General features: G+C 35.2%; 2 protein-coding genes across 2 annotated transcripts; one reads left to right on the forward strand and one right to left on the reverse strand.

Moving 5' to 3' along the window:
* The first annotated feature begins 4,345 nt into the window (after nucleotides 1–4,345).
* Nucleotides 4,346–6,928, forward strand: LOC18009466 (WAT1-related protein At1g70260). Its single transcript, XM_006390842.2, has 7 exons — nucleotides 4,346–4,682; nucleotides 4,782–4,844; nucleotides 5,350–5,466; nucleotides 5,562–5,817; nucleotides 5,900–6,058; nucleotides 6,200–6,351; nucleotides 6,451–6,928. Exons 1-7 carry the CDS (start codon nucleotides 4,483–4,485, stop codon nucleotides 6,629–6,631), a joined length of 1,128 nt encoding a protein of 375 aa, XP_006390904.1. The 5' UTR covers nucleotides 4,346–4,482; the 3' UTR covers nucleotides 6,632–6,928.
* A 5,525-nt stretch (nucleotides 6,929–12,453) lies between these two features.
* On the reverse strand, nucleotides 12,454–13,627 carry LOC18008102 (ubiquitin-conjugating enzyme E2 8). The gene is made up of 4 exons (XM_024150302.1): nucleotides 13,576–13,627; nucleotides 13,390–13,460; nucleotides 12,834–12,927; nucleotides 12,454–12,743 (listed from the first exon to the last, which is right to left on the reverse strand). The coding sequence occupies exons 1-4, from the start codon at nucleotides 13,625–13,627 to the stop codon at nucleotides 12,454–12,456; spliced, it is 507 nt and encodes a 168-aa protein (XP_024006070.1).
* Nucleotides 13,628–14,107: the final 480 nt, after the last annotated feature.

Consider the following 14,107-nt stretch of genomic DNA (forward strand, 5'->3'; position numbering starts at 1 on the left):
GATTGTTGTCTATTGTAGAAGACGTTTAACCGAGTTTGAATGATGCGTTCACTAGTTCCGTCTAGATATGTAGATGGACAATCAAACTCTTTGCACTTTCAAACTAGGGCCGAATTACTGCACTTTTGGCCCATTGATTGAGAATCAACTTCATAGATACAACGTCTCAACGGAAATAGGTTTTGCACCCATCGATGCTCAAGTTTTACAATAAGCTTTGCTTTTTGTGATTTTGTCCATTGCCTCACCACGTTTTTTTTTGTGATCTCAAGTTGAAGTGCAAACTAGCCTTTAGAATATGTGCAACTATGTCGGATTTAAGAAAATAAACGCTCTTGGATAAAAAGAAAATTTGGGACCTCTCTTTCCCAAAAAAAAATATATATCTGGATTTTTGTACTTTTTAAAGATTTTTTTTTTTTTAAAATATGTCCTATTTTCGGTGTAATTTGTTTTAATGGTCATTGGTTCTTGAACCATCACACATTTGTTTTACCTATTTAGACCGAACATGTATACAATACTTGGTAATTTTGCCATTTGAAACATCTATAATGGGTAGTAGTATGATTCGAACTTTGATTACTTAAATACATGATGGTTTTTCAACCACTATATATCATTATAATTTTTTGTATCTTATTTGCTGCCGCGCATTTTGGAGTGCTCACGGCAAATTTTTTAATTTTCTGTAGTTTGTTGTTTTTGATCTGCATGTGCTAAGCGTATACTTATAACGCTTTGCAAAGTCAAATCATACTTTGAAATTATATGTAGAAGATAACGAACAAACCTTGATTTCGTTTTTCTTCAGATCCCAACGTATTATTATTTTTCCTTTGAGGAGGTCCTTAATATTTGAGAAAATATTGGGCCTAAGCTCAGCAGGATAGTTGTAGACTAAAACAAAAAGGGCAGCAAATAAAGAATGTAAACTAAAAAAAACATCTTTCGTTACTACATTCACATCAATATTTGTTTGTTTTCTTGTATTTGAAGCTTAATTCAAACCTAACCAGAATTTGTTCATAATTTGGCCCTAATACCACAATGAAGAGCCGCATTTAATTTTATATATTTTCTTAAAAAATCAGCTGTTTCTTTTCTTAATTGTTGAACAAAAATATATCCAATACAATATTCAATAGAATTCTAGCAAGGCCCGACAATCATACGATTATATATTCAAAGAAACAAACTATATAAATAATTTCGTAATTTAATATGTATGGTCACTCAATTTGACCCAATGGTCAGAGTTCTGAACCCATTTGAAATCTAACTCATATTTAAGATTTACGTACGTATTAATCGAGGTTATTTACAGCATTTAACACAGCATTCGATGAAATTATCAAATATATATGCCTGTGTATTCGAATTTGTGTGATTTAACTCGAAGAAATATCTATTGCTGTCTCATTATGTCTAAATAAGCATCATCAGAAACTCACCGGTCTAGCGTCAGACCTAAATATTTAGGAATTGGGGGAGAAATTAATAAACGTATACCATCATCAAAACCTAACATTTTTGTTGGATGAATCTGAATCCACTAACCATTACAGTATCAAATACTTGGACTATAACGGAGGGTTGACAAGAAATGACACATTTCTTTCAATTCTTTAACAAAAATATCAAGTCATCAATTTTATCATTATTCAATCTGGACCCTATCATCTTTATATTTTCTTTATGTGGGTCCTTAATCAACTGCAGCCATGAGTAGACAAATAGCCTGGTCCACTGTATAAATTAATGTGCTGAATGCTGATTGTAATTACAAGATTTTACGTTGCTTATGTCAGCCAAATGCTTTGTCGTTTGTTTTTGTTTTCTTGCGCTTAAAATATTACTTCACGTTCAATGATTTTTTTTTTTAAAAAACAAAAGTCTGTGTTTGCAATTTTTAAAATTGTTAGTGGAAGTTAAGGTACGTAGTATCACATGATTGTAGTTCACATAGGGACGGGTTAGTCACGAAGAGATCTTTATTGTAACATCTCAAACCTAGCCCAATTAGAGGAGGCCCAGCAAATCCAGACCCACTCCAGAAACCTTAATATAAATAGGGAATTAGGAATTAATGAGCCTCATTCTGTCTCTAATTATCCTAGCCCCCAAAGAAAAGAAAGTGAGAGAGAGAAGGAGAAGCTGCTCGCCGCCGCCGCCGAGGAGGAGAAGCCGCGCCGCCGCCGGAGAAGGATGCCGCCGCTGCCGCTTGCCGAGAGAAGAAGGAGCACTCGCCTGCCTCCACCTTCTCAGAAGTTGCTTGATTCTTTTGCCTCTTCTAGTTCTCCTTAATCTCAGATATGCTTTTAGGCCAAGGTGAGGATTAGATCTAGGTCTTTCTTCTTATCCCTTTATCTTCTTCTGGTGTGTTGAGTCTAGATCTGGTGGGACAGGTCTGTCTTCTTGTGCATCTAGGCAGATCCATATATATGTATATAACTATAAGATCTAGGATCTCATTAGAGGAAGAACCAGCATGATTGATTGATAACCCTGTTGATTGGTTAGTGATTGGTAGAAGTCCTAAAGGTCATAGTTTGTTTCTGGTATAGCGATGTGCCGAATGCAGGCTTGTTTGCTGGGTTATGTGCCGTCTGTGTGACTGTGGCAATAATTCATTTATCCGGTGGAGTGATGACCCACGGGGCTGTCCATGTGGCATGCCGGGATAGGACTGTCTGTGTGACAGGGTCTCTGTCTGTGTGACAGGGCGTCTGTCTGTGTGACAGGGTGAGATGTCGACCTGTGTCCAAGTGACAAGGTGGTTTGGCCTATTGAGAGGCGGGATCGGAGACATCGCTGCTTGTTAGTTGCTTGTGCACTTGTAGAGTGCTTGTTTGGTTTCATTAGATTTATTCTTAATATGTTGGTGGAAATAAATGAATAAGGCGGGAGCCTGGTTTGGTTCTCACTGAGTAATTCTCCCAAATTACTCACCTCTCTCTCTCTAAATTCCGATGTGCAGGTGATTGTGATTGTGAGTGTGATTGTGATGATGTCTGGAAAGAACTAGACGAGTAATTCTAGTGTGGTGTGCCTTCAGAAATGGAGGAAGTTTTATTGTTTTTAAGAACTATTTCACCTTTCTTTTTAAGACAATGTTTCTCTTTTATTTCGAATTTAATAAGTTATTTCATTTCTATTGTAAGACTTGGATTTGGGTTTGGATTTGAATAAAAAACAACAAGTTATTTGGAATTGGTTTAGTTTAGGTTAGTTAATATTCTGGTTTATTCTGGTTTTCTCTGGAACCAGGGGGTGTTACATTTATGGTCCAGTGAGATGTTACTTATCCAATGAGATGTTTGGAATAGATCGTGATTAAGGATGTAACTACTATTATTAGGAATCTTAATAACTATCATCATTTAAGAATATAAAGTTATGAATGCATATATGTAGTTTATAGGCGTTGTGTTTAATGCTATACCGTATACGCCTATACCATGTTTGTTGATAGATGTTTTACGCTATATATGGCAATTTGGTGCTACTCTAGATAATTTCACATGTTAGTATATGTTTGAATTTAGGGATAAATTATGTGTGAAAGTTGTTGTTTGATAAAGCAATTGGTGCTAGTTTGCGACACAATAGTATATACGAGATATAATTTTGTTGTAATCGCAATGCAAATGCTTTAACCAGTAATGTTTCCTAACCGGAATGAATCATTTAACCAATATACTACTAACTGGTTTTATTTATTAGTAGTTCTTCATTATATATATGATTCAAATCAGTATGCGGTGAACACAAAAAATTGAATCAATCAACACGCCCTCATCGTTAATATACTGGAGAGGATTCTTATATCATGAGATTAACCAATATAGGTTATAGAAATATTCTGCTCCAAATGTCGAAAACTCTGGATATTAGAAATAACAACGAATATAATTGGTCTCCATTTAATCGCTGATTAGTTGGCGTATCTTATATAATAATTAAGTCTGACGAATATAAGGAGAACCCACGTACGTTCTAATATTAATCATTCTCTCTTAATACGTTTTAAGACGAAACGCGAGTTAACTACATAAATAAAATGGTCCTTAGATAGCATCACGTACACTATTTGGGTTTTTTTTTTAAACACATGCTGATAAATAAAAAACAAAAAGTAATATGACGCAAGCATCTCACCCTTAGTGCAATGGTGGAGTCACTCGTGTAGCTTCGTCACGCATGTAAAGTAGCTTCACCTCTTCGTGAAAGGTTATATCTGAAAAATAGATAATGATAAATATAAAAGAAATGTATGATAATTCCTCCCCCTCTATATATGATTAGAGAAATTAAACCATAAATTCCGTATCTTCTCCAATAGCATTTGAAGATCTCTTCACCTCTCTTTCTCTCTCCCTTTACTCTCTCTCTCTATTTATATATATCTATCTCTATTTCCCCATATCCTTGGAGCAGGAAACGTCGTGCCGTTTTTATTTGAAAATCTAGAGGAAAGAGATGGAGGTAAAGGTTAGACGAGAGGAGTTTGTGCCTTTTGTGGCAATGGCGATAATGGAGGCATGCACGATTGCACTAACGATAATGGCGAAAACGGCTTTAACGGGAGGAATGAGTCCTTTTGTGTTCGTTCTTTACACAAACGCTTTTGGATCTGCTCTTCTTCTTCCTTTTTCTTTCTTCTTTCACAAGAATGAGAGGTAGGATTACGTTCCATAGTCTATACATTATATTATATCATTATTTCTCCTCACCAAAATCAATCGTGATTATGTTCTGATATAACAAAACACTTACAGAACCGAAGAATCAATCTTCTCTTGGCCACTTCTTGTTCGAGTTTTCTTTCTAGGTTTCACCGGGTGGGTACATCCTCTCCCTCTTTATCATCTATCATTTAAATTTTGAAACTCAGACTAGATTTTTTTTTGTTTTCACAGTATTGTCGTTTACAATAAAAATAATATGATGTCCTAGAACCAAAAAGAAAAATAAAATATTAATATGCGGTCCACCATCCATGTTGCGAAATCCTTTACGCCATTCATATGATCAATATTTAATGACAAAGATTTGTCACGTCATCTATCGAAAGTAGACAAAACTGCATGCCGTTTACTCGGTTATAATATAAACAACTAGTCTTAGACATTCTAGTATTTTCAACATCGTGACGTTTCTTTGTGAGTGGCATACACCATGTTTTCTTAATTCCAGTCATTATATAAAATAGTTAAAAAGAACTGCATGACGTTGTGTCTAGATATTTTGCCCTCTTGCGAGCACACACGTACTTGCATGCATTTATAATAATGTTAATTATTCATGCATGCACTAATTATATTGAAACATTTTAAATATGTGAAGGATATTTCTTTTCCAAAACTTGGCATTCGTGGGACTAAGCTTCAGCTCACCCATAGTGGTATGTGCAATGGGATTACTCATGCCTTCATTCTCCTTCTTGCTCTCTCTTATTCTCGGGTAAGCCATCTAGCTATCATCACCACGTCACAATCTGCATATAAATTATACCTAATTGGTTTCAAATATATAATTGCAAATCTATGCATATATAGAAGGAGCAAGGTGGATTGGAGAAACACGAGCTCAAGGGCTAAAGTGATGGGTACAATAATCTCAATAAGCGGAGCTATTGTTGAAGAATTGTATAAAGGTCCCTTCATAAGACCAGCCTCGTCTTCTTCCCCAACTCGTTTTCTAAATTCAATCCCTAGACTCTTTGTCTACTACAACATCCCTGACAATTGGTTCCTCGGCTGTATCTTTTTGGCCGCTGCTGTTTTTTCTGTCTCCCTCTTCAATGTTGTTCAGGTATTCGAAAATAATGTATATATAAGATTAATATGTTTGATGTAAAAAAAATGATTTAATATGTTTATTATGGCTTTGGCAGACAGGGACAGTCAAAAACTATCCACATGTGATGAAAGTGGCGTCGTTTTACAGCATAGTCGGGACAATTCAATGTTTAATGTTCTCTTTGTTTATGGAGAGAGACTTAACTGCATGGAAGATCCAACCAAACTTCGATCTTTTCCTCATTATCGCCACGGTAATTAAATATATTGTCTTTTTAAAAAGATGATAAAAAACGCAAAAACACTAGTACAAAATCGTTATGCTATATGTCTCTTGGTCAGTTAAAACATTGAGTCTAACAATAGTGACCATCGTGATTTTATAATAAAACCAGGGAATATTTGGAAGTGTGATACGAACAAGTGTACACGTAAAGTGCACCCAAATGAAAGGACCGTATTACGTGCCATTATTCAAACCCTTTGGTATATTTTGGGCAACACTCTTTGGCACCAGCTTCTTTGTCAACAGTCTTCACTACGGCAGGTCCGTCAACAGATTCATTATTATCGTAGTTATTAATTAATTAGTATATGATTAGCATGCATAAGGATTGAGTTTTTATTTTGGTGGATATGGGTGCAGTGTGTTAGGAGCAGCCATAGGTGGGGTTGGATATTACACAGTGTCTTGGGGACAATTGAAGGAAACCGAAGAAAAACAAAATCCAAAGGAAGAAAGAAAACCCATAAAAACTACTCATCATTACGAAGAAGATGAATACAAAGTTCCATTGCTTATTAATCAGGAAGAAAGTCCTGTGTGAATTTTGTATTATCTATTTTTTTTAAGAAGGGCTTAAATAATTTTTTTGGCCCCTTTCTCTTTATGGCGTAAGAAGAAATGCGTGTGAGAGTGCGTTAAGTGGTCAGTGTCAATGGGAGATTGCTGAAGTAGGCTTTTTGGTCCGAAAAGCAAAACCCACCCAATGTGTATATATGTACATGTCTTTGGATATCTATAGAGCTCTCTATCATGTAATGAATAATCTCCGAATGGATCGATTATTGCATTCCCGCTGTAAAATCTTATGTACATACATTATTGTTGATGAAGTTGTTGGATCCTCGAAATCGAATTTCATTTTACTAATATAAAATTAAATTGATAAAGAAGCATGTTGACTCTGAGATTTAATTATACCCTTCGAATTTTGGTTTAAGACACTCTTATCAAAAAAAAAAAAAAAAAACTGTAGAAATAAAACTCCATGGCTACATTAAGTTTCCATTTTGTACGAGTCACTTGGGAGTAAGCCAATCATTTGGAAAGATATCGATGGTGCCTGGCGTTTCAGTGGATTTAAGTTTACTTTTCCTTCTTTTCAAATGATTACTAAGCTATATATTATTGGTTTATTACTTATTAATTTGATAGTTCCTAAATTGCATTATTTTCGTTTAAAAAATATTATTCAAAAAGAAAGTAAAAGTTAACCTTATCAAATCTGTGCAATCTTATATGTAAGGAAGTAATTCAAGATCCCAAAACTTAATCAAAACAAACAGAAGAGAGCTAAACTCTTAGCTATATAAAAGGTCAATATCACTTCAGTTTAACAACATGTCAACAACTAACAAAGAACGGACTAAAACTTAGCTTCTCTTCTTAAACAAACTAAAACAACTTGCCTCGTTTTCTTTTATGGATGTAGGTTGATAGAGATGAGATGAGTTTTGGATTTGCTACATATGGGCCAAATACGAAGTTGTGGTAAAGCCCATAGGACAGTGTGGGATACTATTGCAGCAACAAGTAACAGCTGAAAAAGAAAATAGTCTTCGTCTCTGATTAGGTGCAGCGGTCCGCTAGCGCCAAGCGGATTATGGATTTTACTTAACAGTATAAATTAGTTTTATGGCCAAGTGATCAATCATCGTATGTGGATTTTTCCAACAAAGCATAAGAAATCAAACAGTTGACATTGGCAAAAGAATAAAATAGCTACATTCAAGTTAACGACAATTTACTCTGAACAAAGTATTTTTTAACAAAGTATTTACTCTTGATCATAATCTCGAATTGATATTTGGTATAGAATTTATGAATTGTATTGTCTTTTGATCTCAACGATGAATATATACTCTTCAGGTTGTTTGAGTTTTGGTTAGGAAGAGCTAAATGCAATTGTTGCAGCAGCATCAACAGTTTTATTTGACATCTCTTTTCTAGAAGATGCAACCTTAATTATTATTGGTAAATATAGTAGAATTTGGTTTAATCTTCTAGCTAGTTTAGTCAGACTATTATCAGAAGAAAGATTGGACCTAATCAGAGATGCGCCAAATACCGGATACACACTTCAATATTGTAGGAGGACAAAAACTCACAACAAGTTGGCTCGTAAGATTGATAAGAGACTACTCGAAATTTTTTTCTCTATATGGAATCATCTAGACGGGGTTAACTTGATATTAGCAATATATATTTTTAGGATGAAATTTGTTACAATGGCAAACTAGATATAATTTGAACAAAACATACTTTTCTCTATATTCATGTATCTAGAGCTCTTCATGTCACACATATGTTATCACTAATTACGGTCTTTTAAAAAAAAAAGAAAATCAAAATATTCAGATTGTATATTAGTAGAATATAACGGTGTTATAAAATGTTGTTTTAACATTTTGGAACCGGATTTTCATAGTATATTTGCACAAATATTGCCCCATACTTTATTGAAAATGACTCTTGATACTTCTATAGGCATAGTTTTTGCATGAAAATAACATTCATCAATGGAAGTATTTGAGAGGGTTAGGCATTTAGAAACCCAACGACAAGACTTTGGAAGCTCTCATAGTTGTTGAAGTCTGCAGCTTTAACATCTAATGTTGGATAGCTTTTCCACAAGTTTCTCCACTCTGGAGTCATTAGACTAGTCCCAATGTATTTCCGAGTGGAGAGATTCGACATAACTCTCGTCAAGAGGTGTGTGGGAAGCTTGTTAACTGTGGAAAAAAAATAAACAATAAACCATGAATATGAGCTTTTGTTATAAAAATTTGAAATGGCAGATCATGTTAGTACCTGCAGCATCATCCAACGTTTCAGAAGCCTTTGTAACAGGTAGAGATTTCCGCTGACGTTTTCTGCTGTGATCGCTGTCATGTTTTCTTTCACACTCTTTGTCCCTTAGTCGTTTTCCTGTGTGATGTCGATACACCTTAGCGTCATGCTCATGCTGATCGAGATATCTTCTTGTGTGATGTCGATACACCTTAGTGTCATGCTCATGCTGATCAAGATATCTTCTTGTGTCATGACGTTCTCGATACAGCTGAGCATTATGTTCCAGCCTCTCAATCTTTAACATCGTGTGCCGTAGTTCTCGATACAACTCAGCACGACTTCTTCTACTACCACAAGTTGGACATCGATCCCCAACATCCCTCTAGAAAAACAATCAAAACTCAGATCTTTGATTCCATACTCTCCTCTATACCAAAACCCAAGACCTTAAACCCCCAAAGATCAAAACTTCTTCTACGAAAATTGAATTACGAATCTAAACCCTAAATTTACCTTGTAGTTACGGCTTCGACGGGTTCGATAATACGGTGCTCGATCAATTTTGCTGCTTTCTATAACTTTATCCCCCTTTCTGGATTTCTTACACATTCTTCTTCTCTGAACCTTCTTCACTTCAAGAATCGTGATTTCTGAAATTTGAGAGAGTGAGAGAGACGGAGTTTTAGAAAAATGGCGATCTTTGATAATGCTCTCCTTTTGTTTGGGAAAATGCTCATTTAATTACTCAAGTATTTGCAATCAATTAATTTATTCCTCAACTATTGTATGTGCAAATTTATTCTTTAACTGTAAATTGACTTAACAAAATTAGGCTCCAAAAGTGTCAACGTTAAAAAACAAACTGAAATCATTAAATTTAAATTCATAAAATCCTTGAAATCATATTTTTTTTTGATTTTGACCCCATACAAAATATATCCTCTTCTTCTCGGCTTAAACGCAAAAAAATCAACTTCACCAGTAGTCGTCGCTGCTCTCAAGCATTATTTGCGGCTTTGCGCCTTCAATCAACAACATGTGACTCCTTTCTTCAAGCGACGGACACAATAACAGAGGAGCGAACCGCATATGTCGACGGACAAAGCTCCTTTTAAAACGATGAGGAAGAAATTGATTCTCTCTTAAGTTAAAACTTCTAGATATCTTTTCGAGTGAGTTCGAATATGAATAATAAAATGTTGGAATTGATCTCCAACCGCTACAGTATGAGCTTTAAGCTTTTGGATTTGTCAATAAAGTGCCGCCAAATGTTTTGGAACATCGTGACTTGAAACGACACGGTGGAGGCCGAGTCGTCGGAGACTCTTAACTCAGGTACTATAGATTGGAGATTTGGAGGAAGGGAATGGTTCGTTTCTGGGTAATGGGGAGAACGACATCATTTGGGGAGTAGATGATGCTTGGTTTGGGAGCAAGTGGGTCCTTGGGTTTGCTGGAGAATGGGAGATAGTGTGAGAGAAGGATGAAGAGAGAGATGATTGAGATTGGGGACGATGACTGAAAGAATCAGTAGAATATGAAAAAAAATTGGAAGAAAAAAATGATTTGTTTATTTTTGGGTCAAAACCGAGAAGAAGAATGATAAAAAGAATTTTGGTAAATTTAATTTAATGATTATGTTTTCTGTTTAGCATTGACATTTTTGGAGCCTAATTTTGCAAAGTTAATTTATAGTTGAAGAATAAATTTGCATACATAATAGTTGAGGAATAAATCAATTAATTACAAATAATTGAGGAATTAAACGAGTATTTTCCCCTTTTTGTTTCCGTTACCAAATCATTTATTTTCTTATTACTAAAAAAAATGGCAATTCTTGAATTATGATTATTGGGATTATTAATTCCCAAAAACAAACTATATCAATGATTTCGTCATTTAAGATGTATGGTCACTCAAGTTGACCCAGGTCAGAGTTCTGAACCCATTTGAAATCTAATTCATATTTAAGATTTAGGTAGGTATTAATCGCAGCATTCGATGAAATTTTCAAATATATATGCCTGTGTATTCCAATTTGTGTGATTTAAGTCGAAAAAAAACAAATATTGTTGTGTCATTTTATGAATAGTCTAAAATAAGCATCATCAAAATTTAACATTTTTGTAGGATTGGATGAATCTGAATCCACTAACCATTACCGTATCAAATACTTGGACTCTAACTGAGATTGACAAGAAATTGACACATTTCTTCAATTCTTTTTAACAAAAATATCAAGTCATCAATTTTATCAACCGCAGCATCTTTAACAAATGGTCCCCAGCATTTGTTAACAAAAAGGGTCCCCAGCAGTTTTTTAACAAATGGTCCCCAGCATCTTTATATTTTCCTTATGTGGGTCCTTAATCAACCGCAGCCAAGAGTAAACAAATAGCCTGGCCCACTGTATAAATTAATGTGCTGATTGTGATAAGCGTTTTTAGTAATTTTTTTATTAAAAAAATAAATGTAGAAGAGAAACAGGCTGAAGACGTTTCTTAAATGAGGACTGGTAAAAACGTTTTTTCTTAGACACGTGACACTTTTAATATTAAACAAATAAATAAGAGATTAAAGTGAGTTTCTGCGTTGCGGATGCTCTAAGATTATGTCAGCCAAATGATTTCTCGTTTCTTTTTGTTTCCTTGCGCTTATAAAATATTACTTCACGTTCAATGTTTTTTCTTAAAACAAAAGTCTTTAAAAATTGTTATCACATGATTATAATTCACAATTAGGGACTTAGTTACGAAAAAAGGACTTTGTGGTCCAGTGAAATGTTTAGAATGGATCGTGTTTAAGGATGTAACTACTATTATTACGAATCTTATTGGCTATATATCAGCATTAAAGAATATAATGTTATGAATATATGCACATATATGATTGAAATCAATATGCTGCGGTGAACACAAAAATTGAATCAATCAACACGCGCTCATCATTATATTGGTGAGGTGCTTATATCATGACATTAAGTCATTAACCAATATAGGTCATAGTAATATTATGCTCCGAATGTCGAAAACTGTGGATATTAGAAATAAACAACGAATTGGTCTCCATTCAATCGCTGATTAGTTGGCGTATCTTATATAATAATCAAGTCTGACGAATATAAGGAGAACCCACGTGCGTTCCAAATTAATCATGCTCTAAGTCTCTTAGAGCATCACCAATGCTGATATTCAGTTTGGGTTTCTTAGTATTTTTTAATTTCGTTTAACATTTTTTTTTATTGGAAAGAGCTCCATGTTTTATACTTCTCCAACCCTGATCCCCAATTTAAGGATTGGTTCATCTAGATTAATTTTTTGTAATTAAGAAAAAATTCAAACATACAATTTTTTAACATATGTTGAACATGAAATACCATAATATTGATAAAGTCAAACTATAAAATATGTTGAACATGAAATACCATAATTTAAACTACAATTTTTAATATAAAAGATAAAGATAGATGAACTAAACCGTAGCCCTAGCGTGCTCCAACGTCCATTCCCGAGCTCTTCCATCAAATCCCGACCTGTCTTCCTTGTACATCTTCGCTATATCTTCATCGTAGTACTATCCCTCACCCAATGCTGGGTTGCTCAGCATCTCATGAATTTTTGTGAGAACCTTATGGATGGTGCTACTGGGCGAGTAATAGTCGGTACTGAGCATCCGTAGGAAGATATCTCCACGATCTCCTACGTTGGGGTGAAAGACCTTTGTACTGAAGAAGACCTTTGGTGGCTTGAACGGGTAAAGGGGAGGAAAGTGCATGTCAATTAGGAAAACTCTGTTCTCGTACGGAGATCCTGCGGGTCCAAAAAGCAGAGCCTTCCAATAACTGATATCTCCATCAACGGGGCCTAATCAAATGTGTCAAAGAAAAAAAATTAGTAGATTACAAGTGTAAACTCGGAAACAACACATTTAAGCATAATACTACAACAAAATACCTGTACTGTATAGCGGGCTCTTAACCCGCTCAACTTCCTTTTTCTGAATCATGAGAGATTTCTCCCAGTACAGGACTGAATTGCTTTGCATCCTCTGCCCATAACAGAAGGGGATCAGAACAATACAAACAGAATGGCAAACAAATACAACGATTGAGTATACACCTAAAGTACAACAAATTCAGTTCGACATCACCTAAACCTAAACCCGAATGATGCCACTCACATAAATCAAATCAGATCACATATTTCAAACAGCAAATCATACTACATATATGAAGCATCATCGATATACCCTCTAAACCTAAACCCAACTGAGGCAAATGGAAGAAACCGCAAATGAAACCCAAAAATAAACCGCAATGCAAGTTTAATAAAACGCAAATGAAAACCCAAAAAATACAGACACACAAATTTTTTCCCAAATTTCAGAGTTACTCTAAAGTTCATCGCAACAAATCCATCACATATATCATCAAGCATGCAATCCAGTAGTGAACCCCCTACCCAAATTGTAAACCCACGAAGCGATTGTTACGAGGTCGAGAATCTTTACCTTGCTCGTCGCGACGTCCCGATGAATCAGCTTCGTCGTCTCAGCAGTCAAAATCGCCGGTAAACCGACTCCTCGGTGACAGAAAAATACTCAGGGAAAACCACTCGATTTCTCTCTCGAAAACAAAATGAGATGGCAAAAAAAAACAAAAAACACAACACTTTCCTTTTCATTCCAGCCACTCACCTTGCGCCACGTCATCAACGATACTGGCTTGAGACGGGCTCGTCGGTCTCATCTGGAAGAGACGGTACGTCCAAATAATTCGACTCAAAGTTTTTTTTGTTTGCATTTTACCCCTTTGGACCCATTGACGTACCGCGGATGATACCGCGTTGTAGATGAAGACGAAACGCGACTTAACTACATAAATAAAAATGATCTATAGATAGCATCACGTACACTATTTGGATTTATTTTTGAACACATGCTGATAAAGAAAATAAAACAAAAGCAATATGACCTAAGCATCTCACCCTTAGTGCAATGGCGGAGTCACTCGTGTAGCTTCGTCACGCATGTAAAGTAGCTTCACCTCTTCGTGAAAGGTTATATCTGAAAAATAGATAATGATAAATATAAAAGAAATGTATGAAAATTCATCTCCCTCTATATATGATTAGAGAAATTAAACCATAAATTCCGTATCTTCTCCAATAGCATTTGAAGATCTCTTCACCTCTCTTTCTCTCTCCCTTTTCTCTCTCTATATATGTAT

Source organism: Eutrema salsugineum, unplaced genomic scaffold (assembly GCF_000478725.1).
Source record: "Eutrema salsugineum unplaced genomic scaffold, Eutsalg1_0 scaffold_9, whole genome shotgun sequence".
In the NCBI taxonomy this organism is placed as follows: Eukaryota; Viridiplantae; Streptophyta; class Magnoliopsida; order Brassicales; family Brassicaceae; genus Eutrema; species Eutrema salsugineum.